The sequence below is a fragment of the Rhineura floridana genome, chromosome 4, assembly GCF_030035675.1.
Source record: "Rhineura floridana isolate rRhiFlo1 chromosome 4, rRhiFlo1.hap2, whole genome shotgun sequence".
Taxonomy (NCBI): Eukaryota; Metazoa; Chordata; class Lepidosauria; order Squamata; family Rhineuridae; genus Rhineura; species Rhineura floridana.
In genome coordinates, this window is record NC_084483.1 from 95,435,426 (window position 1) to 95,463,308 (window position 27,883).

Below are 27,883 nucleotides of genomic sequence, written 5' to 3' on the forward strand. Positions count from 1 at the left end.
TATTCATCAAAGAAGTCTACCGGCTGCATGGGTTGCCAAACAGTGTAGTCTCGGACCGAGGAACTCAGTTCACAGCCAAATTTTGGAGAGCCATGTGGAAACAGCTGCAGACGGAGTTAAAACTCTCCTCCGCCCATCACCCCCAGACAGACGGCCAGACGGAACGCTTGAACGCCATTTTGGAAAGATATTTATGTAGTTATGTGTCCTATCAACAGACTGATTGGGTATCATATTTGCATTTTGCAGAGTTTGCCTACAACAACTCCCTGCATTCCAGCACTCAACAAACCCCGTTTTTCGCTAATTATGGATTCCATCCTAAAGTCTTTCCAAGCAGCTCAGAGGGGATGCTGGTACCGGCGGCAGAGAACTTTCTTAGGGAATTGCAGGCGGCGCAACAGACGTTGAAAAAACAGTTAAACGAAGCCAAAACAGAGTACAAGCAAGTTGCTGACCTGCACAAGAAGGAGGCCGCCCCCCTGCAGCCGGGAGATCGGGTCTGGCTGTCCACCCGCTTCCTCCAAATGCCAGGTAAATGTAGAAAATTACAAGACAAGAGGGTGGGTCCTTTTGAAATAGAAACTCAAATTAATCCCGTGGCGTACCGACTGAAGCTACCTGACACGTTTAAAATACATCCTGTGTTTCATTGATCCCTGTTAACAAAAGCCGCCCCTCCCAGTGAGTTACGGCCGGAGGAGCCTCCCGGAGCTCCGCTCCTGGTAAATGAGCAAATTGAGTTTGAAGTTGGGGAAATCCTAGACTCCAGAATAAGACGCCGCAAGTTGCAGTACTTGATTCACTGGAAAGGCTATGGCCCGGCTGATAGATCATGGGAAGATGCAGCTGACGTGCATGCTCCAGACTTGGTAAAACTTTTCCATCAACTTTTTCCCCACCGCCCCAAGTCAGCAAAAGGGGGGGGCAGCCTGGGAGAGGGGATGATGTCGGGAGGCAGAGTTGGGGTCCCGGGGGGTTGGAAGAAGGGGATTCAGACGGATGGCAGGGAGGAGGGGGAGCAACTTCGCCCAAGTGGAGCGAAGACGAAGCAGAGGAAATGCCAGAGATAGGGTTGCTTAGCAACAGAGAGCCTGAGAGCTTTGGAGTTTCAGAATCGTCCCTGGACATTCCCATGCCTCCCCTTCTCCGAGGCTCAGAACAGGAGGGAGAAGAGGGAGGGCTGCCCAAGGCAGAAAAGCCGCGAGGCAGTTTACCATCAGCCCCCCCTATCCCCCATACTGGAATCGGAAACTTCAGAAGAGGAGGGGCCGATGCTTCCCCCTTCGCCGCGCACACGAAGACATCTGAAAAGACAAGAGAGAAGGGGGGGAAGGCGGGTAGTACCTGAGGGGCAGTTAAGGAGGAGCGAAAGGTTGCGCGCCCGTTTGGCCCCTTCTTAAAGAACAAGCGGGAAGCAGCTCCTTGCTCTGTCAACTTTCTCTCAATGCCGCAGGACCTGTATTTCTGTACTGCTTCATGAGAAGACGCAGTCTTTGTTTGGACATTACTCTAATAAAAACTGAATTACTTACAACCCCTGGTCTGGTTCCTGAGTCTCATCCTGGGCCTGACAGTACCTCATTAAAGAGATTTTAATTTTCCCATAGTGCCCAAGACTAACAGAGAGAAATGTTATACACTTAAAGCTTCTTCCTTAACATAAATTTAAAAGAAATATGTAAGTCTCCAAGATGGCTAATAACACTTTAAGAAATAATAAAATATGATTGGTATAATCTTGCACCCTCTGTATGTGGAATGAGATGCATGCAATGTATTCTGTAGGAATATATTAGAACCTTCTCCTGGAAAACTGATAAAACATAGTGCTGTTATACCCAGGTTCTTGCAGGGAACAGAGGTCCTCTAGTATCCAACTTTGGTACATTCTGCAGCTTGCTTCTCTTCAGGTCTTATTTGTTGCAAACAATCTGAAATGGAGCCCTAAAAAGGAGCTGATTACTGGATGCTGCAAGGTTAGAGGGCTTCTGTTCTCTAAGAAGGACTAGCAAAACAGCAACATAAACACACAACAACACCTTGGCAAAGGCAGGGAGGATTCTCTAATACTCATATGGGAAGCCATCACATTTCCTTCTCCATACACGTAAGACATTGACATTGTACCCAACTGTGTAATCAATTACATAACACATACATCCTATGAATTATGTCTTGTAGTCTGTTCTCTCTCATTGCAAAATTGTATATGCTAGAAATACACAACAAAGTAGTTCAGACTATGATTTGACATTACATTTATGAGCCTGGCAGGACCCTTGAGCCTGTGTGCTCCTCTCCCTCCTTCCCTTGTGGAATGTGTCTCCTTCATTTCCTGGTTTGAGGCAAACCATGGCTTGTCCTTTGTCAAGACCAGAAAAGGAAGAAGGCATTTACAAAGGGGGGCAAGCAGGAAGGAGAAGAAAAAGTGCAGGCCTGACTCCCAGATATGTAACACCAAACTATGGTTTGACATTCTATCTGAATGGCCCCAAATAGTAATATAGAAACAAAGAAAGAACAATGACACAAACAAACATGAAATAAAAACATTTGCAGGTGCTCTAGTACAGAGAAAAGACAAAACTATTAGTACAACTATGTCTACTCAAAAGTCAGTCCTATTGAATTCAGTGGGGCTTACTCCCAGGTAATTGGGGTTAGGATTGAAGTTTTAATCACCAAGTTTTATTTATGATCATTTACGCTAAGATGCATTGACAAACAAAAAGTTACCTGAACTTTGCAGAGCTGCAGCACCTGAAGCTGTCGCTGCCACTTGTGAAACAATTACTCCATAGCCAAATTTTTCAAATCCACTGACCTGGAACACACAAATTAAAACCAACCACAAGTTTCAAGGTCTCAAACATATGTATATCATCTGTACAGGAAGAGCATGGCTTACACAAGATAATAATAATGGTGGTCTTTATATTCATATCTTGTTTGTTTTGAGGAATGACCAATTAACTCTATAATCAAATGTATCACTAACTAACATTCCATAACTAACATTCTAATGCTATTATACAGCTCTGACAGAGAAAGATTATGGCATAGGCAATAAAGATTGTTCAGGCAAAGCAAGTAGAGAAAACATTGTTTCATGAGTTTATATTCCAATTATGATAATGGTGATGATTATACCTACATGGAAGTTTTTTGTGAATCTGTTGAACATGAAGATCACACATTCATTGATGGTTCCTGTATTCTGTAGTAACAAAAGCCCTTTAGGTGTGGCAGCAAAATTTAGCAAATCATCCAACAATGTCTCTTCCATTACAACACTGAAAAAAGCAAACAGATAAAAACCAAATGAAGAGTACAAAAAAAAACACCTCAAGCAACCTCTCCATCAATGAATGAAAGCATTCTTTAAGTAATGCTTTAGATAAAAGACACCTTTGGCATACCAAAGACATGCATCGCTCTAACAGGATATAAATTGTTAAAAAAGTGTTTCCATTCAATGTTGCTTGCACTGTCCAATCTACCATCTGGATGCAATTAATTTATTTAAGAAAGCAGCTATATATCTATGCTTATTCTACCTCCATTTCAGCTGTTTACCCCCCAAAGTCTAAAGTCCCTCTCTTGGATCTAATAGATTTGGCTGTTAACCATTCTAGACACACAGGCCACAAAGTACTTCATGTATTCATGCTGAAATGGAGAAAGAATGACAAACTCTTAAAAATCATACTCTTTCCCCCTATGCAAGAGAGACAAAGCAAGAGTTTAACTCTATAACTCTATCGATTATTTGCTTAATGTTTCTGCTATCTGACAAAAAGATATACAGAATATAGGCAGGAAGGTAGCAAAGCATAACGGTGGTAACACTTACTGAGTGAATTGCACATACAAGCAGATTATTCTCAGGCACAGGCAATCCTTCCTAAGGCAGTCAAGAATCCATAAATTGCACCTATTCTGTTACTGACAATAGGAAATCACTAACTATGGTTACAGTACTCAATCACTAGTTTTTAGAGTTGCTTTCTTGGGGTGCAATCTAATTCATGTCTTCTCAGAAGTAAGCTCCATTGGGTTCAATGGGACTTACTCCCAGATAAGTGTATGTTGGATTGCAGCCTAGATCATACACATACATACTTCTGAGTATGTCTTAGGAGGTTCAACAGGATTCGCTTCTAAGCCTGCATAGAATTGTATTCTAAGGGCCAATGCCAACATAATACTAACTTGCTGCAAATCTGCTAAGGTCTGCAAATCTGGCAGTCTCAGGAATACAAACTCCCTTCCATTTTTTCTTTCTTTCACTTGTTGGCCTCAATCACAATATAATGCCATTTATTGGCTGCATTCAGGTGATCAAATCTCGGCAGAGTAACCTATGTGAAAGTCCCTTTGGTCCCATTTTGTTCCTCCTTTTACGGAAACAAGCCATTAATGAGCCATGGAAATTAACCATAATTTTGCATTACTTTCAACCTGGAAACTATGATTAACCATACTTCTTGTTTCAGATGTAACATGAAGCTGTGTTTAACTGCGGCTTCCTGGCATCATTATCCTCTTTATTACTATTACTATATTACTACTACTACTACTACTACTACATTTATATCCCACCTTTTCTTCAAGGTGCTCAAGGTGATGTACCAACATGGTTCTCCCCCTCCCGATTTTATCCTCACAACAACACTGTGAGGTAGGCTAGACTCAGAGACATTGTCTGCCCCAAGCTCACCTTCTGAGCTTCATGACCGAGTGGGGATTTGAACCCCGGTCTCCTAGGTCCTAGTTCAACACTCTAACCACTACACCACACTGGGTCTCACACAGCTTGTTTGTTCACTTGTGTGAAGGAGCTACAAAGGAGTTTGTTATGTTTTACTTGGAATCATGTAAATCATGGCCACTTACATTTTAAAATGGATCATTTATCCTTAAGTATTACAAATCATGCAAAAGAATTAAACAAAAAAATGTGCAAGACAATAGAAACAATAGAACATTAAAATCATAGAAGTCACATCCCTAATCTCAAATTGTAGAAGCACATTAAGAAGGGCCCCTGAAGATGACCTTGGCTTATAGAAGTCTGTGGGAGAAGGCAGACCAAGTATTAAATCTGTTCTAATTCTAACCCTAGTTAATGTTAACCAGGTTCCTTGTTAATCTGATTTTTGCAAATAGTAAAAATGGGAAGTCTGGTTAACACTACCTGCGGTTAGCATTTGTACAGATGAACAGAACAGGGGAGATCTGTGCTGAAACAGAGGGAAAGGAGTTGGAATGCCTGTTCCCAAGGCTGGATTCAAATTAGCAAATCATAGTTTGCAAGAAACAAGCATTACATCTGTTTTTATGATGTTTTAGAGTGTTTTAGTGCTTTGTTTGCCGCCTTGGACTCCTGCTGGGAGGAAGGGCGGGATACAAATTGAATAAATAAATAATACATCAGCAGTGTACATTTTTTAATGATTAAAAAAACAAAGAGAAAATCAGTTAACATATCGTACACTATGGAAATTAATTTCTACCAAGTACACAGCTATAAAGCGTTCTGGATCTACTATACAGCAAAGAGGAATTACCGTATATTCCGGCGTATAAAACGACTTTTTAACCCAGGAAAATCTTCACAAAAGTCGGGGGTCGTCTTATACGCCGGGTGTCGTCTTATACGCCGGAATATAGTATTTCTCCTGCTTGCAGCCTGGCCCGGCGTCCCCTCCCCTGAGGGGAATCCCCATTGCTCCTCCGTCCCCGCCATCTCCTGCGCGGCCTCCTCCGCCGCAAAATGGCGGCCGGGGTGGGGAGCAGCAGCAGCAGCAGCCTCCCCGCGTCCTTCTCCTCCGTGGCAGCCTCGCCTGCGCCGCCTCCCGCCGCTGCTGCTGCTCCTCCGCCCACGGCTGCTCAGGCGAGCGACGGAGCTGCGGTGGCGGCGGCTGCTCCTTCTCGGGCGGCCAACGGCGGGCCGCTTTTGCTGCTCTCGCCGCCGCAGGCCGCGCCGGCACCTCCGCTGACGCACAACCACCGGGCGGCGGCAGCAGCAGCAGCAGCGGGAGGCGGCGGAGGCGGGAACCCGCTGCCGACAGCTGCCCCTGCGGCCTCCTCCTCGGTGCCTGCTGCCTCCGCCTCCGGCCTCCTGACGCCGCGGGAGCCGGCCTACAACTGGCAGGCAATGAAGCCGACGGTGCAGGAGCTCTTCGCCTTCCTCTTCAAGAACGAGGTGCTCAGCGACGTCCACTTCTTGGTGGGCAAAGGTCGGTGCGGGCTATGGGGCGAGGGGGCGCTGGCCACGCAGGGAAGAAAGGGGAGAGGGACGCTGGCTTTTTAAATGGGGATCAGGGTCTTTCTTGCGGCTGGGGGCGGGTTGCTATGGGGGCAAGCGGGTTGAAGAGTTGTGGCTGTGGTTGGGGGGCTGTTATTCCGGCGTATAAGATGACTTTTTAACCCAGGAAAATCTTCTCAAAAGTTGGGGGGTCGTCTTATACGCCCAGTCGTCTTATACGCCGGAATATACGGTAACCTAAATTTTGTTTGTTCACCACCACCCCTGTAATTCCACTATAGCAACAAAACCAATGAATTAGGGGTCGATAATCTTTTCAGACCATGGAGCACATTTCACATTTTGAGAGTGCTGACGGCACCAGTCACAAAATGTCTGCCATGGGGATGTGGTATAACACAAGATGTCTGCCATGGGAGACATGCCATAACACAAAATCAGAGTGAGTGCAGTCATTGCTGTTTCCCCCACCCCACCTATCAACCACTTGTTTATCACAGGAAGTCAGCTATGACCTGCTGGTCCTGATTGTGGAGATGCAGCACTTAAAGGCATAAGAACCCTATTTTCCACAATGCCACTCCTTAACCAAAGTCTAGGCTACCATCTTGTACCCACTTACCTGGGAGTAAGATCCATTAAAGACAAAATGACTTACTTCTGAGGCAAAGATGTACACCGTTGCACTGAAAGTTAACTATACAGTGAATTCTTATTGAGTGCCTGGCCATAAGCTCCTGCATAACAGGAGAAATAGCTAAGCGCCTTTGCAAAGTTTTCACAGTTTGCTTTTGCCATTTGAAGAGGAGATTCTTTAACATCCACCCACACTTATCATGTGGTAGTATCTATAGTAAATAACTTCTAGGGAGTACCCCATCTCAGAAAACCCACCACCGGAAAGATGCATCCTGGTTGCTAGGTAAATGGGAAGGACAAACAATGCAGAATCCAAGAAGAGCTAGAAAACCAAACAGAAGCAGGAAAAGTGCACTAAAACGAAGGGGGAGACAGAAGCCCCTTGGAACTTCAGGAATTCCTATTGCCTAGTGGTCCAAGCAACTCACTTATCAATAACAGCTTTGACTCCACTCATCGGCTAAAAACACTGACAGGCAAGAGCAGCCACTATGACTCATTTCACAGAAACTGGTTAGATGGGTATCTGCACATTTTGATTCATAACTAGGAGGACTAGGGACTTATAGTTTAAATGAAAGTTCAGAGCGTTTTCCTGGGAGCACCAGTGAAGGCCTTCACATAGGCAATGGCACCCCTGGGTGCCAGGTTGGTGACCCTCAGCCTAAGAGATACCAAGTACCTATCTCTATAATTGAATTTTTCACTGAAAAAAACTGTTACAGAACATGAAGTATATAGCCCACTGTTCCAATTGGGATACTTTTAACTAGGCTGCTGGATGCTGGCTAGTTACACCTGAATTTGGTTACAAATTTCATCTCCATGCTGAAATTCAAAACTATAAAGTGTCTTATATAAACATACATACAGGTATCCACAAGCTACTTATATGCACAATATATCTATTTTCTTTTCCCCCGTTTTGAGACAGCTGTTGTACCTCAAATTTCTTCTATTAATATACAGTGCCTTGTAAAAGTAATCAGACCGCTGACCAGTGCTCTCATATTGTTGCTATTATGTGCCTTCAAGTCAATTACAACTTATGGCAACCCTTGTTGCTGTTATTATTATGTGCCTTCAAGTTGACTATGACTTATGGCGACCCTATGAATCAGCGACCTTGAACAGCATCTATCATGAACCACCCTGTTCAGATCTTGTAAGTTCAGGTCTGTGGGCTTCATTTATGGAATCAATCCATCTCTTGTTAGGCCTTCCTCTTTTTCTACTCCCTTCTGTTTTTCCAAGCATTATTATCTTTTCTAATGAATCATGTCTTCTCATTATGTGTCCAAAGTAGGATAACCTCAGTTTCATCATTTTAGTTTCTAGTGATAGTTCTGGTTTAATTTGTTCTAACACCCAATTATTTGTCTTTTTCGCAGTCCATGGTATGCGTAAAGCTCTCCTCCAACACCACATTTCAAATGAGTTGATTTTTCTCCTATCCACTTTTTTCACTGTCCAGCTTTCACATCCATACATAGAGATTGGGAATACCATGATCTGAATGATCCTGACTTTGGTGTTCAGTGATACATCTTTGCATTTGAGGATCTTTTCTAGTTCTCTCATAGCTGCCCTCCCCAGTCCTAGCCTTCTTCTGATTTCTTGACTATTGTCTCCATTTTGGTTAATGACTGTGCCAAGTTATTGATAATCCTTGACAAGTTCAATGTCCTCATTGCCAACTTTAAAGTTACATAAATCTTCTGTTGTCATTACTTTAGTCTTCTTGACATTCAGCTATAGTCCTGCTTTTGTGCTTTCCTCTTTCAAATCATTTCAAATCGTTACTGGTTTCTGCTAGTAGTATGGTATTGCCTGCATATCTTAAATTATTGATATTTCTCCCTCCAATTTTCACACCTCTTTCATCTTGGCAAAACCACCTTTCAGGTGAGACCAACATTCCATTTTCCCCAGGTAGCATGCTATCCCGTGGGATGTACCAAAGCAGCCCCAATAGGGAGGGACAACCCACTGCCTACATAAGAGAAACAACCTGTTGCAGAACACATCTCCCAAACAAAGCATCAGCAGAGGCATAGCGGTCTATCTTGTAATGCTTAATAAAAGAGTCTGGGGTAGACCATACTGCTGCCCTACAAATATCTGCAAGGGGTGCATTGGTTGCGAATGCCGTCGTAGTAGCTGCTGACCTAGTCGAGTGCACAGTAATGTTGCGAGGCATTGGAAGCTTAAGCGACTCATAGGCCAGGGCAATGCAGGAGCGCAACCAACATGACAAGGTAGATTTAGAAACCCTTTTCCCCAGCGTTCTTGGATAAAAGGATACAAATAAGGAATCTGTTAGCGTTATGTCCTGGGTTCTGAACAGGTAAGTCTTGAGGACTCTGCAAACATCTAAAGAGTGCCAAGTTTTCTCAAGTGGATGAACAGGATTAGGGCAGAATGATGGAAGCATAATATCCTGGTTGCAGTGGAACACAAAGCTTACTTTAGGACAAAAGGACAGATCAGGGGGTAACACAACTGAGTCCTTAAGAAACATGCAGTGATAGCAGACTGATGACAATGCCCCCAACTCTGAGACTTCTTGCCGAAGTGACAGCCCCAGGAAGAGCACATTGAAGGAAAGCAGTCACAACAGTACTGACCGAAGGGGCTCAAAGGGAGGTCGTTGCAGGGCTTGCAGGACCTTCTGCAAACTCCAAGAGGGGAAATGATGACACACTGCCAGAGAAAAGGAGGCAGCTCCCTTTAAAAAAACATTTGATCAGCAGATGTGAGCCCATGGAAGAGTTAACAGATAGAATAGATGATATGGTGGAAGCCTGACGACACAAGGTGTTGGCTTACAGACCCATCTTCAGACCTCTATGCAGAAACTGTAACACTTGTTGGACAGTGCCTTGTGAAGGTCAAAGGGCTCGGGACGTACACCAGCTGGCAAAAGCAGACCATGTACTTTGGTAGATGTGATTTGTCGACGGCCTTCTGGACGCCAGAATGGTATCAATAACCTCCTGTGATAAACCTGTGTGGATCAGCTGTGTCCGCTCAGACTCAGCCAGTTGGGATCCAGGTGCCAGATCGGTCCCTACGACAGAAGATCTGGCCTGATTGGTAGTCTCCAAGGCTCTGTTATTGATAGTGAAAACAGGTCCAAGAACCACAGCAAGCGAGGCCAGTAAGGGACTAGAAGTACCAATTGACCCCATTTGTGCCAATGCTTCCTCAATGTTCTGCCCAGAAGCAGAATAGGAGGGAAGGCTTACAGAAGTCCGTCTGGCCAAGGAGTCAGAACAGCATCTACAGACTCTGCTCTTGTCTCTAGTTACCTCGAGAAGTACCGGGGAAGCTGGCAGTTGTGACTCGATGCAAACAGATCCACTGTCAGGTTGCCGAAACGGCACTGAAGGAGACCGAACACTGCCGGATGTAGCTTCCATTCTCCAGGCAGTACTTGTCTGCTGAGCCAGTCTGCTGTAACGTTTAGAGCCTCACTGAGGTGCTCTGCCCTCAAGGACATCAGATCTCTCTCGGCCCAGTCAAAGACCAGGATGGCCTCCGTCTGGAGCGTTTGGGACCTGGTGCCTCCCTGCTGGTTCAAATGCGATTTCACATGTGTTGTCTGTCCGGATCAATACGTGTTCCAGATGGAACATTGGCTGAAAATGACGGCCAGATGGGCCACCCTTAACTCCAGCCAGTTGATGCTGTGGCCCTCCTCCGACACAGACCAGAGAAAGCAGACAAATTAGGAGTTGCAGTGCCCCCCCCAGCCAAGCAGACTGGCATCTGTCATAATTACAGTTCAGCTCTCTGAATGGAGTCCCCTTTTCAAGATTCAGAGTTGTTTCAAGATTCCAAGTTGTAGCCCACCAGCAGAAGGAAGAAAGCAGTGAGGGAGCTAGATGATTTCCTGATGCGTGGAGTTGGCAATGTCCAACTGAAATGGCAATAAGGCCCAGTGGAGAGGACAAGTATGATGCCAAGCCCACGGTACGATGTGAATGGTGAATATGAACATGCCTAGGGCTTTCGCCAGCCACATCAGGTTCAACGGGGCCTTGCACTGCTGTGTTGCCACTTGCGTTTGGGCTGCGTCTGGTGCCTGATCAGCCATATTATACAAGCACAAGAGTGAGGGGTGCTGTATCTGATGTCAACACCCGCACTGGAAGAGGGGTGTGGTGTGAATAAGGAGCACCAGTACACGCTCACGGATGTTAGGAGTGGTACAGCCCCAAGTGCACTACCAGTGGCAAAGTCTAATGAAATCAGAGCCCAGGTACACGCACACGGTAGGCGGGGTGCAATATTGCTCCTGTGCACTTAGCTATCTGGTAGTCTCTTTATATTGTAAATAGAGATACTGTTAATATGGCAATATGTGCCCTATATCTCCCCCTGTATAACTGTAATTGCCTGTACCAAATACAAGGGGGGAGGGATACAAAGCAGGAACGAAAGAGGCTAAAAAGTTCATACAAAAAAGAGCGGGAAAACTTAAAACAAGATGGCAGACGCACCAAAGGCGGGAAAAACCCACAAGTGGGACCTGAGCAACAAAATGGCAGACAATGGCAGCTGTCAAGAATGCTGCAAGCTCCTAGCAAACCTAGGCGCAGCAGGCCACCTTAAAACAGGGAGGAAATGCACAGGAACAGCCTTAAACAGAGGGGGGAAATAAGCAGGAGCCGCCACTGAGCTGCAGCCATGAGCTCTAGATGAGCCGCATTAACAGGCACTGCCGCCGCCAAACAACTGGAGCCAAAGAAGGGAGGTGCATTCTAAAGTGCTTCCCACACACACACAGTTGATCGGAGCCGCAGCCGGGAGCTCTGGTATGGTCCTTCAGGACCACAGCTGCAAGCCCCGAGGCGAATAAGAGCAAGAGTAAGGGAGCCACCTCCACGAGCTTCCAACGGCCGCTAAAGCAGGAGCCACCACCCCCAGCTCCTCACGGCCACAGCCACAAGCCCTGAAATAAAAGATGATGGTAAGGGGAGCTACCTCCGTGAGCTCCTGGAGGTTGCAATAGCAGGCACCACCTTCCCCCCGACCCCCGGGGCCACTGCCGCAAGCCCTGAAAGCCAAGATGGGGGGGAATACCAAACTCCCTAAAACGAAGGGGAGGGAAGAAAAACTCTGAAAAACCAAAGAAAGGGGGGAAATACCAACCCCTTGCCAACTCCTTAGAGTGGGGGGGAAAGAAACCCAAACCACTAAAACGAAGGATTAGTGAAGAGGTGGGGGGAAGAAACGAGGAAGGGGAGAGGCAAGGTAGGAAAGGGAAATCCGAAAGGACACACAATCCCCCAACTACAAAAAGACTCTCTCTCTTGTCCCTGTTCCCTTACGCACACTTGTCATCCCACAAAAACTCTCACTACACGCAGGTAGCACTGCCTCGGACGAAGGCAAAAATAAACTTGAGTGGGAGGGGCACGAGTAGCCCACATCTTGACTTCAGTACATTCTTACCTTCAGACACTAGATGACACTATAACCCACATGATGGCATGCTACCTGGGGAAAAGTGAGAATGATATAACAAAACAACGGGGTGGGCAGACACAAAAGTTTGAACGAGAGAGGAATAAGTGGAACCAAATGCAGCCAACAGGAGGAGTAAAAAGGTAGGAAATAGGGAGGGAATATCAAGACAGAAATGACAACTGACTGGGTGGAGAGCTGAACAGCAAATGAGAGGGAAGGGATGGAAACAGTAACTGAGAAATGGAGAAATGGAAAGACAAGTGACACAGGAAACAGAAAAATCGAAAAGGAGAAATGAGAGACAAAGCAGGGAGTGAGGAAGATGGACAAAGAAAAGGGAGGGGAGCAAACGAGAAAGCTGAGAGTTTGTGTAAGGCACTAGACCATTTTATTAGCCCATGCACCATTTTGTTGTTCCCTCTCCCTGCTAACAACACACCTTTATAAGAAAGATATCCTATATTTTTAAATGTTAGCTTGTACCCAAGATAACACTAAGGAAGTGCTCTGTCAATGTCAGGATTACTGCTTGCACAACAGGACTTTCCCCCTCACCTCCCCCTGTGCACCTCTTACATCTGTTCTAGGGATTCATCCAACCCTCCGGATCAGATCTGCATGGCATTCACAAAGTGGATAGAGAAAAGTTCTTCTCCCTCTCTCATAATACTAGAACTCGTGGACATTCAAAGAAGCTGAATGTTGGAAGATTCAGGACAGACAAAAGGAAGTACTTCTTTACTCAGCGCACAGTTAAACTATGGAATTTGCTCCCACAAGATGCAGTAATGGCCACCAGCTTGGATGGCTTTAAAAGAAGATGAGACAAATTCATGGAGGACAGGGCTATCAATGGCTACTAGCCGTGATGGCTGTGTTCTGCCACCCTAGTCAGAGGCAGCATGCTTCTGAAAACCAGTTGCCGGAAGCCTCAGGAGGGGAGAGTGTTCTTGCACTCGAGTCCTGCTTGCAGGCTTCCCCCAGGCACCTGGTTGGCCACTGTGAGAACAGGATGCTGGACTAGATGGACCACTGGCCTGATCCAGCAGGCTCTTCTTATGTTCTTAAGGGTGAGAAGGTAAAGTCCCACTGCACTAGCAGTAACCCTTGTTCTTACGGTACACATTAGTTGAATACTTCCCCATGCTTGTAGATCTGAATACATTTCTCATATTTATGTACAGGTAACACAAATGAGTACTTACAAGCTCTGTGATTCTTGACTTACTGATGATAAACAGTCTGCCCCCGCTACAGGAGTAGGAATTCTCTCTGAAAGCAAACTAGTCTGTCAGAATGAAAAATAAATTACAGAAATTGAAACTAGCAAAATCTTAATTCTGATCACTAACAACACAGTACAGTAAGGATATTTTATAAAGACTTAGAGATATCTTACAGGCAGACATATCTGAAGATTGTTGGAGGGGGCTAGGTAGGCTGACCACAGTACCCCTGGGTGCCTACCATCACTTGGGAAACCAGCAGTGACACTGCTGCAGCTGTTAGCCTTGGCCTCTCCTTCACACATGAGCAGGCATGTTTAGCCACTGGCAGCAGGAGTGCTATAATTACAATGTCATTACTGTCATCTGATAAGCCCACTTGTTTGCAAGAGGAGAGGGTTGATAACTTGGTTCCCTGGACCATTACAGCACCATGTATGCCTGTTTACATATGCCCTGGGAAGAGATGGGGCAGCTGCTCATGAGTGGGTTTACCCAGTGACAGCAACACTGTAATGGGCCAGAGTGCCAAATGGGTGCTTGGCTCCTTTGCCCTTTAAACTAATAATCTAATAATTAAATCCTGATGCCACCAGGGAAGCTAGCTTGCAAGTGTGCAAGGGGGAGATTAGTTGCTGCAGCAGCATGACCAACAGGCAGTAACCTGTTAGTCTCAATAGACCCCACTGGGGAACGTGGACCCCAGCAAATGCTCCTATCTATATGCTTGCTGGGTGCTGACACCAGGCCTGCCTATGGACATCACAAAGTTACTTACTGAATGTTTCTACTGTAACTCTTGGAACCAAAACCACTGTAGGCAAGAATGTAGGACTGGACTTTTTGTGACTAATGAAGATTAACAAACAAATTATACAGCCACGAGAGTGGCTGTATACTATAGCCAGCATGGATTTTTCACATTCTGCAATGTTAAATTGAAAATACCCCCATGCTATTCTGATGCTTCCCATAAACTCATTTCAAAACAAAACCTTACAAAACTTATAGTCCTGAACTCAGAAACGCTTGCTTAATAACCCTGTAAATTTTTATGGCAATACACAAAACAGTCAGAGAGAACAGAGAGTTCAAAGTGTAAAAAGAGAGAAATAAACCCTACAGCCCTTTTAGACTTTTTTCTGCGAGTTCTCATAATCTGTTTAAATTCATTAAAAATCAGCCATGTTCACAGAGTACCTGTAATCCTATTACTGACCTTGCCCCATACTCTGACCGTCATCTTCTGCAGTTTAAAAGTTAAAAAAATGCCTGGCTGATTTTTAATTAAGTTAAGAAATTTTGGCTTGAACTCAATGATAACGCAGAGCATGCTCAGTAAGAACCAACTGTCAGTGTTCTAAAAACCTCACAGCTGCTGGGCTTGCCTAATCAGGGGGCCACACTCACACCAGACTTTGATTTCACATGAGACAGTCATGCCTTCCCCCAGAGAATTCTGGGAAGTGTAGTTTGTGAAGGGTGCTGAGAGGAGACTCCCCCTGACAGAGGCCCACTGGCCAGAGTGGTTTAGCAGTCAGCCACTCTGATTGAAGGTCTGTGAGGGGAACAGGGCGTCTCCTAGCAACTCTCAGCACCCTTCACTAACTACACTTCCCAGGATTCTTTGGGAGAAGCCATGACTGTTCAAAGTGAAATAAAGACCTGGTGTGGATGTGGCCAGGGACAGCTTTGGTTTATATTTGGGTGAGAGACTACATGTACTTTCTGTAAAATACAAAGGTGGGGGAAACACTGAAAAATGATACTGTTCACAGTGTTTTCTTTTTGGAAAGGAAAGGGGCTTCCCCTCTGACCAGAGCCTGGCCACCCAATCTCCTCCCCTCCCCTCTCCCTCCTCCTACCCTCCCTCCACCTCCCCCAGGTCAGTGTTGGACTACAACCTGGGAGACCAGGGTTTGAGTCCCCACACAGCCATGAAGCTCACTGGCTGACCTTGGGCCAGTCACTGCCTCTCAGCCTCAGAGGAAGGCAATGGTAAATCCCCTCTGAATACTGTTTACCATAAAAACCCTGTTCATATGGTCGCCATAAGTCAAGATTGACTTGAAGGCAGTCCGTTTCCATTTCAAATATGATTGCACAGAAAGAATCCCACTGAACTCAAAAAGTATGCAAATGATCAAACCCACCCTCCCTTCTCCTCCTCCTACACCCTCCCTCTTGCCCCTTTCCTCACCCTTCCTTTGAGCCTCCCTCCCCATCCCCATCCCCTTCCAACTCCCTTCTTTCCCTTCCACCTTCTCCCCCTCCTCTTCCTCTTGGTCAGTTTTACCTATCTTAAGCATGATTGCACAGGAGTAAATACCATTGAACTCTATAAGGATGCCTGCCTTTCCCCTCCTTCCCTTCTCCTCTCCCTTCCTCCTCCCCTCCCCTCTTCCTTTTTCCTCCTCCCCACCCACTCTAGCCCTCCCTCCTTCCCCCCCCCGGTCAGTTTTACCTATCCTAAGCATAATTGCATGGGAGTAAATCCCACTGAATTCAATAAACATGCAAATGATCAAACCTGTCCTCCTCTCCCCCTCCTGCCTGCTCCCATCCCCCTCCTCCCCTCTGCCCTTCCTCCCTTCCCTCCTCCTCCTCCTCCTCCTCTGCTCCCCATCCACTGTGGTCAGTTTCACCTATCCTAAGCATGGTTGCAGGGCAGTAAATCCCACTGAACTCAATAAGCATGCAAATGATCAATCTATTCTCAGCAAACTTGCACAGGATCCCATTTCTTACCTCCCAGATTAAAAAGCAGAGAAATTCACTAATAGGCAAAAAAACCTTTCGGTTTAAGAACGTACCTATAGCCAACAGATATTTCTATCAAACTTTAAAAAGCAGGGAAATTGGGCAGCTATAGTGAATGCACCAGGGGAGCAGGAGACCTGACCTCCTCTGAGATATTGGACTGCCCTACAAATTGGTCAAAATGCAAACACCATTTGGGTTAGTCTTTCACAGTCCAATCCACTTCCTGTGTAGCTTGGAAGAATTTGGTAACGTGCCTCTGAGCATATGGTGAGTGGTGGCAACACCTGCAATCAGCCCAAATAATAGAAAGACGACATATGCTGTGCTGATCTTGTTTTAGCAGGGAGGAAGCAACTTTATTAAGACAGTTGATATAGTTTAGATGGTCACTTTAAACCGCAAGGTTTTTTGCCTATTAGTGAATCTATTTATCAACTGTACAAAATCTTACAAGCTTCCAATACACGGTCACTTCGCACATAATATAAACTAGAAAGTTCACATCTATATATTGTACTGGCAATGTTTCCCATAGTTTGAGGACTAGGCTTGCCTATTTTAATCAATGTGTATACACTGCTGGGATCCAAGGCAAATAGCAGCTCCTTGCACTGTGTTCAGCTCTCACTTGTTAGAGGGCACACCCAGTAAGCACCTTTGTGCTGTTATGTTAAGGTGCCACTTCCACTATAAAATCTATAACACAATACTATTTCAGCATGAAAAATGTCCTTAAGAAATAGATGCACACACATAAAACACACATACCCCTTGCATAACTTGTGTGTGTGTGTATATATATATAACTTCTATTTTAAAAAAATGAAATAGCGGTATGCAAATATATGTATAAATAAATAAATATACGTATGCTTTATATAAACAAGGATAGGACTACCTTTTTCCAAGCCTCAGCAATAGATCCATGTAAATGATAAGGTAGCAACACCTCCAAACCTTCACAGGTACTATACATTTGGTGACACACAAAGATGAAAGCACCTTTGAGGACTGGCAACATCTCAGTCCCAGACAAAACAGAAACATCTTCATCAAGAAGCTTCTTTGTAAACTGAACGATTGTATCTGCACCCCCAAGGCTACAAATAATGCAAAAAACAGTATTTTATTGACTTGGCAGAACTACCATAAAATGAGGCATTTTCAGTTAGTAATTGAAATGTTAATACATTTTTTTACAATATGCTGAGATTTGGCCAAGGGAAAGACTTACTGCCTATCATCTTCCCATGGCTGTAAGAACAAACATTAGCAAAACAAGAAAAGTTCTCTCCCATCTCCATGAAGACCACCTATAAACTTGCTTTCTTTAACTAAAAATTCAGAGCCAAACTACATGTAAACCGTGTTTTTTGTGCAGCATGCTTAGAATTTGGCAGGACTTTTTCTTAACAAAAAGCAGCGGCAATGAAGGCCCAATCCAGATTGGAACTGAATTGCAGGAAAACATAGTTAATCTTCCTCCTATGTCATCTTCCCACCCAAAATCTCCCTTGAAACTATTCATTTGGATTGTGGCTACAATTCAGATCAACCTCTTATAAATGGCTGCTCTTTGCTAAGAAAGCAACATCGTATTGCCCCAGCATGCTCTTAAAAACACACACACACAATTAGTGTAACATGCAGTTTAGCCATCAGTAGATGAAAGCACTCATATCTTACAAGGCAGACTGCCTTTAAGGTGTTATGTTTTAATACAAGCCATGTAAGGAATTTTAACTATGCAAAACTACACAAATATATGTGTACACACACACACACACCACAATTTAAATTTCATTTCAAGATACTGGATTCAAACATTCACAAGGCATATAAGATGTGAATTAATATATTGCATAATGAGTTCTTTGTGGCAAGAGAATGTATATGCATATGATTTGTATTATCCCACAGGATAGAATATTAGGTGCTAAATCCTTATGACCTTAACTATTTAAAAACGTTTGTGTTAAATTCTGAAATAGAGCAACCTGCCTCAGGGAAGGTATATACAGGGATTCTATTCACACTGCTGTGATAACACTGCTGATGTGAAATGCAGGGCACCTGAGCTCTCTGAAATAGGACACGTGAACAAGTATTAGAATAACTTTCAGAAAGACACAGAATTTTCACATGTCCATGTTTCCCTGGATAACAGAAATACAGAGCACTTGTTCTTCTGCCCTTTCCTCTAACATTCTGATTTTGATGGCAGAAACAACAATACTGTGGAGATCAGAATGTTTCATTTTAATTTTCAATTAATCACAATTTACATTACATCCAAAACCTTAACAGTATTTAGCCTTAGCTGTTACTGCAGCAATCCAGCTTCATTTACCAAGGTTTGCAGGTGGCTTGTCTCAGTAAACCTTACTTAATGCCAATTACAATTTGTCTGGGTTCTGATAACCCTTACCTGCAGATAATTAAAAACTGGAAGTGAAACCTTCTGAACTCCTCTCATGGAGGAGAGAAGAGGTAAAAGTACATGAGCCTGAGATGCTGACATAACAATAAATCATAATTCATCATTACATCCAAATGCAGTCATACACTAATCCAAGAAATATAAACATGGCCAACAAGAAATAACATGAAAATAACAGTGTAAGGACCAGCTCAGATGTTGCACGGAAAGATGTTTTTGCAGGTGCAGGAGTTGTCCCCTTATTTTGCATGAACGTGACATGTAAGCTGTTCACTCTATAAAGCAAATCATAGCAGCTTCTCTCAAGACTTATACAGAACCTGTTATTGACATGAGAGACAAGAGCTTAAAACAATTTCATAACACTGTTTTTGTTCTTTATTGAAAATGTAATCTCTTACCTACTACCCTCTACAGCAGAAGGCTTTTCTCCTCCATAAAGAAGAAGTGAAAGGCCATCATCTACAGCAGCAATCCTTGCCAAAATATCAGCTATATGAATTAGAGTTGTTTCTGGGCAATTCAGATGCACCTGCACATATATTTTAAGAACTGTGGATTAATGTTTTATGGAGCCTATATCTACAATCCTTGCATAACTAAGGGCAAACAGATGTAATAAAACTAACTCGGGATTTCTTACATTGTAATCCAGATTTTGTCAATGAAATTCTGAGATTTTTATCAAGAAACTTTCTGGGCGATTGTAAATGGAACTGCTGATATGTATTTATCTAAAAGTAGCTGTAAGAATTAATATATATATTAACTAAAGAAAAAAACAGAAAAGCCCTTTGAAAATACAAAAACCTTGATTTCAAATATAAAATAAAAACAAACAGATGTGACTTGCTTCTAAGATATAAACTAACATCTCACCATAAGCAACAATCAATTTGCATTCTCCTTCTCTTACTGAAATGCACTGATTTAAAACAGTGGAAATGTATGACTCTCCAGATGTTGTTGTCGGACTATAGCTCTATCATCCCTGACCAGTACCTATAGTGGAAGTTTGGAGTCTAACAACATCTGGAGAACCCTAAGTTAGCTACCTTTCACTTTAATGAAATGCAGCTTTCTTCAGAATCTTTCCTTAAATGAATTCTGTCTCTCCTGCACCACTACCACCACCACCTCCCCTGCCAAGCCCAAGCTCCATTTCCAACTTTGGCTCTTGAAATTCATTACAATTCAGCCCAGCCAACAATATGTTTTATTTCACTGTGCAACACAAGACTATATTGAAGCGGATCCAGATACAATGCATCCAACACAATTCCCATTTGTACTTGAATGAAAATTCATGGTCCCATCTACCTTGCAATGCAGATAAGCATGCACATCTCCACTCACTATTTCATACCACAGGTTATATGCAAGACTGCAGTGTGCCTGACAATTAACAGGATTATTGCCACTCTATTTTTCTACACTAAATGTCACTTATGTTTATTTGGAAGAAATGCAACCAACCTCTGTTCCATTCAGTAGATAACGTATTGGTTGAAGAAGTGCCTCTATCACTGCATTAGTATATAGACATTCAGTTGCACATTCTTTTCTATCACAAAGAATTCTTAGGACATCAGTAATGAGCCCTCCTGGAGAATAATTGGCTGACAAAAAAAAAGGTATTTTAAAATAGCAATGAAAAACAGTGTGATCAATGCAACTAGATAAAGGAAAAGGAAACATTTTACTCACCTGAAGGGTGTTTCTCAGGGGCATTAGGACACTGCCAAGTGGTATTGTCTTCCTCTCTGGTTTCTTGAGGCAGGAAAGAGACTCCAAGGACTCCTTCTCAGCCCCTACCCACAGAGTGTTAGTCTGCCTTTAGGCTAAGCTTGAAAGTATGAAAATTATCTAACAGCATAAGCACTATGTAAACAGAACCATAAACGCCGAAGAAACAGAAAAACCTTGGAAACACAGCACAAACAGAAATTCAAACACATATGGTCATGCGCTAGACGTACTCCCTGCCACTTGTGCTTCTACCACTAAAGGCTCAAGCACCATAGGGTGGGCCTTGGTGATGTCCTAGTGTCCCCTGAAAAACACCCTTCAGATGAGCAAAACAGTTCCTTTTCCAGTGGGCACTAGGACACCCCCAAGTGGGATCATCCATAGCTAACCTAATTTTAGGGTGGGGCTTTATATAATTAATCATTAAGTAGAACTTGTTGGAGCACTTGCCTCCCAAACGAAGCATAAAGATCTATTTTGTAATGTTTTGTGAAAGTGTTTGGGTTTGCGCACATGGCTGCTTGGCAAACTTCTACAAAAGGCGGATTAATTGAATATGCTGCTGTAGCTGCAGCTGTCCTTGTTGAATGTGCCATAACACTCTTCGGTGGTTTTAAATGAAGAGTACTGTAAGCCAAATAAATGAATGCTTTTGTACCTGAAGTCACTTTCTTCTGACTGGCAGGATGGAAAGACACAAATAATGCATTTGCCCATCTGAACAACTTTGTCCTATTAATGCACACTTTCAACATTCTGCATATATCTAGAGATTGCCAAGCATGCTCATGTGGTTGTGATGGACATAGACAAAAAGTAGGAAGTATCAACTCTTGTTGCCAATAAAAGGCTGTGTTTACTTTTGGAATAAAAGTCCTTAGACCCACCGTCCCTAAGAAATACACAGAGATGTTTTGACACAGACAAAGCTTCTAATTCTGAAACCCTTCTAGATGATGTTATTGATACTAAAAACAGAACTTTGTATGACATGCTTCGCAGAGGCACTGAATTCAGTAGCTCAAAAGGTGGTTTCTGGAGCACATTCAGAACTTTGTGTAAATCCAATGTTGGATACCTGTGTTAAACTGGATGGTTAGATAATGCTGCCCCTCTCAGAAACTGTTTTAGATATGGATGGGAGCCAAGTGATTGATGGGGAGACTTAGATAACACTGACACTAATGCTGAAGCTTTTCTGCACAGGGTATTTGGCTACAACCCTTGCTTCAGCCCATCCTGCAGGAAAGATAGGAGCTCACCAATTCTTGCTTTTCTGGGCTGCTATGACTGCTATTGCAGCAGGGCGCAAACACTGCCCAAGTGTACCAATATTCCGTTACTATGGATGGACATCGTGAAGGCAAAATAGTAATGATGACCTCCAGCGGCAACCCTGCCCTCATCAGCAGGACTACTCAGATTCACCCTGAACTCAAATATCCCAGCCAGCACCTTTACCCCTTGAACATATTTGAAACAAGAGACTTCAGAATTTATTGTATCCTGGCTAGCAACAGTGTTGCCTCCTCCTGGAGTATCTATGATTTCCTTCCTCCACAACAATTGAAATGTCCCTTTGCTTTATTGTTGTCTGTCCTTAACATCACATGCATCAGCCTTACAAGAGGCACAAAATGTTGTAACAGCAGTCTTGCTGCCCTCAACTCCAGCCAATTTGTAGGAAGTTTTCCTTCCTGTTCAGTCCACGTGCCTTGAACCATCTGGCCCTGACAGTACACGAAAGGATGCCACACAGAGAAGAGCCAGGATCTCTTCTCGATTGTCCCAGAGTACAGGACACAAAATAACAGGCTCAAGCTGCGGAAAGCCAGATTTTGACTGAACATCATGAAAAACTTTCTGTTAGAGAGGTACGACAATGGAACCAATTTCCCAGGGAGGTGGTAGGCTCTCCAACACTGGAGGCATTCAAGAGCAACTGGGTAGCCACTTTTCAGGTATGCTTTAATTTGGATTCCTGCATTTAGCAAAGGGTTGTACTCGATGGCCTTATAGACCCCTTCCAACTCTACAATTATCTGATTCTGTGATCCTATTGGAAAACATAGATAGGCATCCATAAACATAGGTAGGCATCTATGCAGGCCAGATAATTCTGCAGTTGCAGCACTTCCCATATGAATACCAATGTCTGCATACAAAAGTTTTGATAACACAAAAATTTTCAGATACTTTCCGTGTAGCACCACTTGCCAAGCACCCCCTTTGTTCAGCATGACAATGAGGATGGATGGAATAAACATCACCAAAAACCTCTATTTTTGTTGCAGTGATTCAACTGCCATTATCTGCAACAAATGGTCAATGGCCTCATGAACCAATCTGTGCTTCTCTGGATGTGAAGAGACTGGAGACGATACACACCAACTTGTCAGTGGAGTCTGAAATGTTATTTGCTATCCATGATGCACCACATCTGTGAAGCACCACATCCTTCACCCAGTGGTCAGGCAGTGCTGTTTCCCACTGTGGGGCAAAAACTAACAGCCTGGTGCCCACAGGTATTTTTTGATGAGTTAGAGCTGTTTTTGTTGTTTCCCACCTCTGTGGTGGTAGAGGAACTCTGAAATCTTTGTCTGGATTGTTGTTGACCACTCTGCTGGAACATCTGGGGTGCCCCCAGGCAGATCCATTGGAGTGTAAATCACAGCATCTTCCACTAAACCTCAGAGTATGAAACTGTTGGTATGGAGGGAAACAATGAAAAGACAGCTGGCCATCTGTCCACTGATTTGGCACTAGCCTTTTGCCTTCTCTTTTTTTCAAATAGAATGTCCTTCAACACCTCTTCACCAAACAGCTTTCTTCCAACATACAGTTCTAAAACCAACCCTAAACATGATGTGGAATCCATCTCCCATTGTCAAAGCCAAAATGCACATCTTGCCATCTCCAGCCGCCATTGCTCTCATTGCAAACTGTTGCGTCCATCATTGCATCTGCAATGTAGGACTCCATTCATGAAACCTTCAAAACAGTCTTTCTAACTCTTTCAGTATCTTGAGTAGGACTGTCATTTAACCAAATGGAGAACTGCTCTAGAAAAACCAGAGGCTGCACAAGAAGCATGGATAACTGATGTAGTCATCTCATGAACCTTCTTCAACGCCAGATCTAACTTAACCTCTGTTAGATCTTTTAGCAGGGTATCTCCATCCCTCATCAGAAAATTTCTGGTGCAGAGATTGTTGCATCAACTATCAGAGTCTTCAGTTGATCCATCAATTCAGGTTCTAAAAGTTAAAACTTATCAGAATAAGAAAGTGACTTCTTGGACTGAATGGATGAAAGCCACTCTGACTGAATCAAATCTTTAAACAATGATGATACTTTGACCACCCTGTTCCTTGGCTTTGTTTCAAGAAGCACCATTGCTCCCTTAGGTGTAGATGGGACTGGATCTGGGGAGGCATCTTTTAAATCTGATGCAGCCATAGCCTCTGGGATGAGGGCTGGGATATACATTTATTATTATTATTATTATTATTATTATTGTAGTAGTAGCAGTAGTAGTAGTATAGCTTTGCATAATAAAGGAACATAGTGTATATCTTGGAAAAGCCTTGAGGAAGAGTGATCATCCATCTCTGAATCGTCACTCTACTCAGTATCTGCAGAGTCCTGAAAAACAACTGAAGTGTCACAATATTACATCTGCACATCACTTGTGAATATAGTTAACCTTTGTGCAGGCACCCCTCTCTGTGCTCTACCCCAAGCCACATTATGTGGATCTAGAGACATAACTGGTTGCACAGGTAACTGAACCACAACATTTGGTTGAATTAAATTTTCCATCTGCTGTGCTACACTACAATTGTTTTGAATAGACTGTATTATTGCAGCTAGCTCTGCTGAAATATCAGCCATTAGAGCCTCTCTGATGTGCGCAATAGTGTCAACATTCAAAATTAAAGGTGTTATTTGCTGCTGTTCCAAAGTATTACTGAAGGTGGCACCAGACTTCATCACACCTCCATGCACCTGTACTTTGCTCTTGAACCTGTATTTGACCAGAGGTGGTAGCAGTTTCCATTGCCCTCATATATAAACCAGTACTGTGTTACTCTACTAGTTTTTTCAGAGATGGCAGCAAACACCTGTGCATGTTTTGTTAAATTTATCCCCTACTGCATTAACTGGTTTTGACCAGAAATAGTAGCAGACTCTTTCTTCTGCCGTGCTTGCACAGATTGTGAAGACCCTATGGAAGCTTTCAAACTCAGTATTACTGCAGTCAGAATTGAGAAGAACTTCCAGGTATGGAGCTGGTCCACAAACCCCTTCATCCTCAAACAGAGGCACTTCACTTCTCTCAACCCACTGCTGACTCTGCTCTCCCATGTATGCTGCCTTCCTGCTCATCAACCTCATCTGCGGCATTATCTCCTTTATTGCGCCAGATACAGAAGGCTGTTTTTTGTCTGCTGTCACTGTTGCTACCATAGGGCTGCTCAGGCTGTGTTTTAAGGTACTGCTCTCCCGTTTCTCTGCTACCACGGATTTGTGTGGGCCGTGCTTTGAAGTTTTCAGTTTTTTCTTTCCCAAATGGCAGGTGCTACTGTGTGTGTTTGACTTGCTAAGGCAGCCGCCTTCTTTTTCACAGGACAGGCTGACAACATTATCGTGCCTGCTGCGCCTGCTGTTGTTGCCGTGGAACCCACTGCCTCACTAATGCTAGTTGGCTCTTCCTCTGTTAAATCTTTTGGCATTTCACTGCCACAGGAATTTAATTTTACAGAAAAAAACACAGACGAACAGATCAGAAGCAGGAATGAACAGTTGAGTTAAAAGGCAGAATACACAGAGAGGGGTCTTTTTTTTAGATTAGGCAATAAAAATCACAGGGCTAAAGAAAATGTAAGCAATTAATTCATTTTTTAAAACCCAGACAATTAATTCATTAGCAATTTAGACAATTAATTCATTTGTATGGGAAATCTGAAATACAGAATGTGGTGACTGAGGGAAATGGACTGTCTAAGGGATAAGGACGATGGGATGGAATCAACTGACAAAATGGACACCAAGCGACCTCCCCACCTACATACAAACCAGATTCTCTCAATACAGAGAAACATTAAGACCAATCACACCCCAAGACAACCGGAAAACACAGAGAAAGTTTAAAATTAGGTGGTTAAAGAAATGTGTTAATTAAAAAGGTCAGAACTGAAGAGCTAAGCAAAAACAGTACTGCTCAAGCGAGATAGGAAACAAACTAATCCTATGTGGGAGGGTCTCACAAGGAGTCCTTGGAGTGTTAACTCTTTCTTGCATCAAACAGGAGAGAAACATAATACCACTTGGGGGTATCCTAGCATCCGCTGGATAAAAAAGGCTATTTCTTTCCCCTCACCAACCCTATCACTTCAAAACCCAGTCAGATGTCAAGAGCCATTGAATCCTCTTTTTAAATATGATTTCATGGTGTCTACAGACACAGACAGATGAACAAACATTAAAGTGAATAACACTTTCTTCACAGAGTAAGACAAGGAATAACACAGCAAATATAAAGGGTAATGTTACCTGAATGCACTGTAACAGCCTTTGGGCAATTTGGTGAACAATAGATAAGACGAGTAAACATTATGACAAGGTCTGTCAGGGACATCAAATCTATGAAAATCAGAATGGGGGAAAACAATTGAAAATTCATGTTATTTATAATTTAATTAGGAACAATGAATGAATATTTGCATACAAGTTCAAGTTAAATTGATGTACGTTTTCTTCCATCTCCTGCAGCTTCACAAACTGAAACAATTTAATTTAATTAATTAATTATTGGTCGAGCGATTCCAGCAATATAAAAAATGCAGCAATGTAAAAAAAAATTGGGTTTATGCTTTCACTCTTGCAAAATAATTTAATCAAACATTTTTTGTAATAGCCATAGGCCAGGGAAGACAGATGAAGAATCTTAAGATAATAATGTAGATAAGAATGCATATTTCTTCATAGCCATAAACCAACCTGCTTTAGAAAAACACTAAACCATAATCCAATGCTACATGCATAAGCAGAACTGAGCCTCAGGCTTGTGCCCTCACTCTCTCCTTCCAGCATAGCTGCAGGAGATTGGAACTATCCGGCTCCTGGTTTAAACTATCAGGTTTTGTTCCCTCCCAAACGGGGAAACTGATTAATTTAAAACTTAACCATGGTTTATGATCCTGTAACCAAAGACTAGTTTAAAATTTAAACTATGGATTGGTCACAGGTTCATAAACTATTATTCAATCCTACTTTATTTTAAAAAAATAGATTAAACTAACCAGAGTTTCTATTACCAATAAGGTTGGTATGTTTCTATAGTGGCATTTCAAGTCACAAAGCTGTTTTGTTGTGTTTAAATCCTTTTATATTAGCGTTCTACCATCTTAACCCTTAATTCTTTCATAAATACATAACACAGATGCAACAACAGTGTGGTTTTTGCTAGCTTTCCAGACAGAGGTCACTAGTACTAGTCTTTTATTGGGCAGTAATAGTTATTCCAGCAGCAGACTGAGAAAGCAGATAAGCAACCTGGTCACAGTCTTCCCCAGAAAAGTAAAATGTACTGTATATCTATTCAAATAATAATAATTGTTTCTAAATTTCCATTAGTTCATGCAAATATTGTACAAATCTGTGTTTTCTTTTTTGGTTATATATTTCTTCTTTTATGGCGACGAGTAAGTGGACACACAATAACAAACTCATGTAAGACATTAAGCCTGTTGGACAGTCAGAGGAGAATCTTACCTCCTGTATTCCCTGTCCAGCAATCCCTTGCAGGCACAAGATTTTGTATGGACCTTCCCCCACCCCGCCCCTGCACAGTATTCTTTTTTAACATTCATGGAGAAGTCAATGCCATGTGTGTTGTTGTTATGTGCCTTCAAGGACTACGACTTATGGCAACTCTATGAATCAGCGACCTCGAACAGCATATGTCGTGAACCACCCTGTTCAGATCTTGTAAGTTCAGGTCTGTGGGCTTCCTTTATGGAATCAATCCATCTCTTGTTTGGCCTTCCTCTTTTTCTACTCCCTTCTGTTTTTCCAAGCATTATTGTCTTTTCTAGTGAATCATGTCTTCTCATTATGTGTCCAAAGTATGATAACCTCAGTTTCATCATTTTAGCTTCTAGTGATAGTTCTGGTTTAATTTGTTCTAACACCCAATTATTTGTCTTTTTCGCAGTTCATGGTATGTGCAAAGCTCTCCTCCAACACCACATTTCAAATGAGTTGATTTTTCTCTTATCCACTTTTTTCACTATCCAACTTTCACATCCATAC

General features: G+C 43.1%; 1 protein-coding gene across 5 annotated transcripts in view; it reads right to left on the reverse strand.

Annotated features, from left to right (window-relative positions):
• TBC1D32 (TBC1 domain family member 32) overlaps positions 1–27,883 on the reverse strand; it is a 182,806-nt gene that overhangs the window by 92,662 nt on the left and 62,261 nt on the right. For all 5 annotated transcript variants that reach the window (XM_061623722.1, XM_061623723.1, XM_061623720.1 and 2 more), the window contains exons 14-20: positions 26,123–26,212; positions 20,294–20,436; positions 19,219–19,349; positions 17,276–17,477; positions 13,594–13,676; positions 3,158–3,296; positions 2,740–2,827 (exon numbers count right to left, since the gene is read on the reverse strand). In XM_061623722.1, the coding sequence (XP_061479706.1) occupies positions 2,740–2,827; positions 3,158–3,296; positions 13,594–13,676; positions 17,276–17,477; positions 19,219–19,349; positions 20,294–20,436; positions 26,123–26,212 (876 nt within the window). The remainder of the gene's footprint in view (positions 1–2,739; positions 2,828–3,157; positions 3,297–13,593; positions 13,677–17,275; positions 17,478–19,218; positions 19,350–20,293; positions 20,437–26,122; positions 26,213–27,883) is intronic.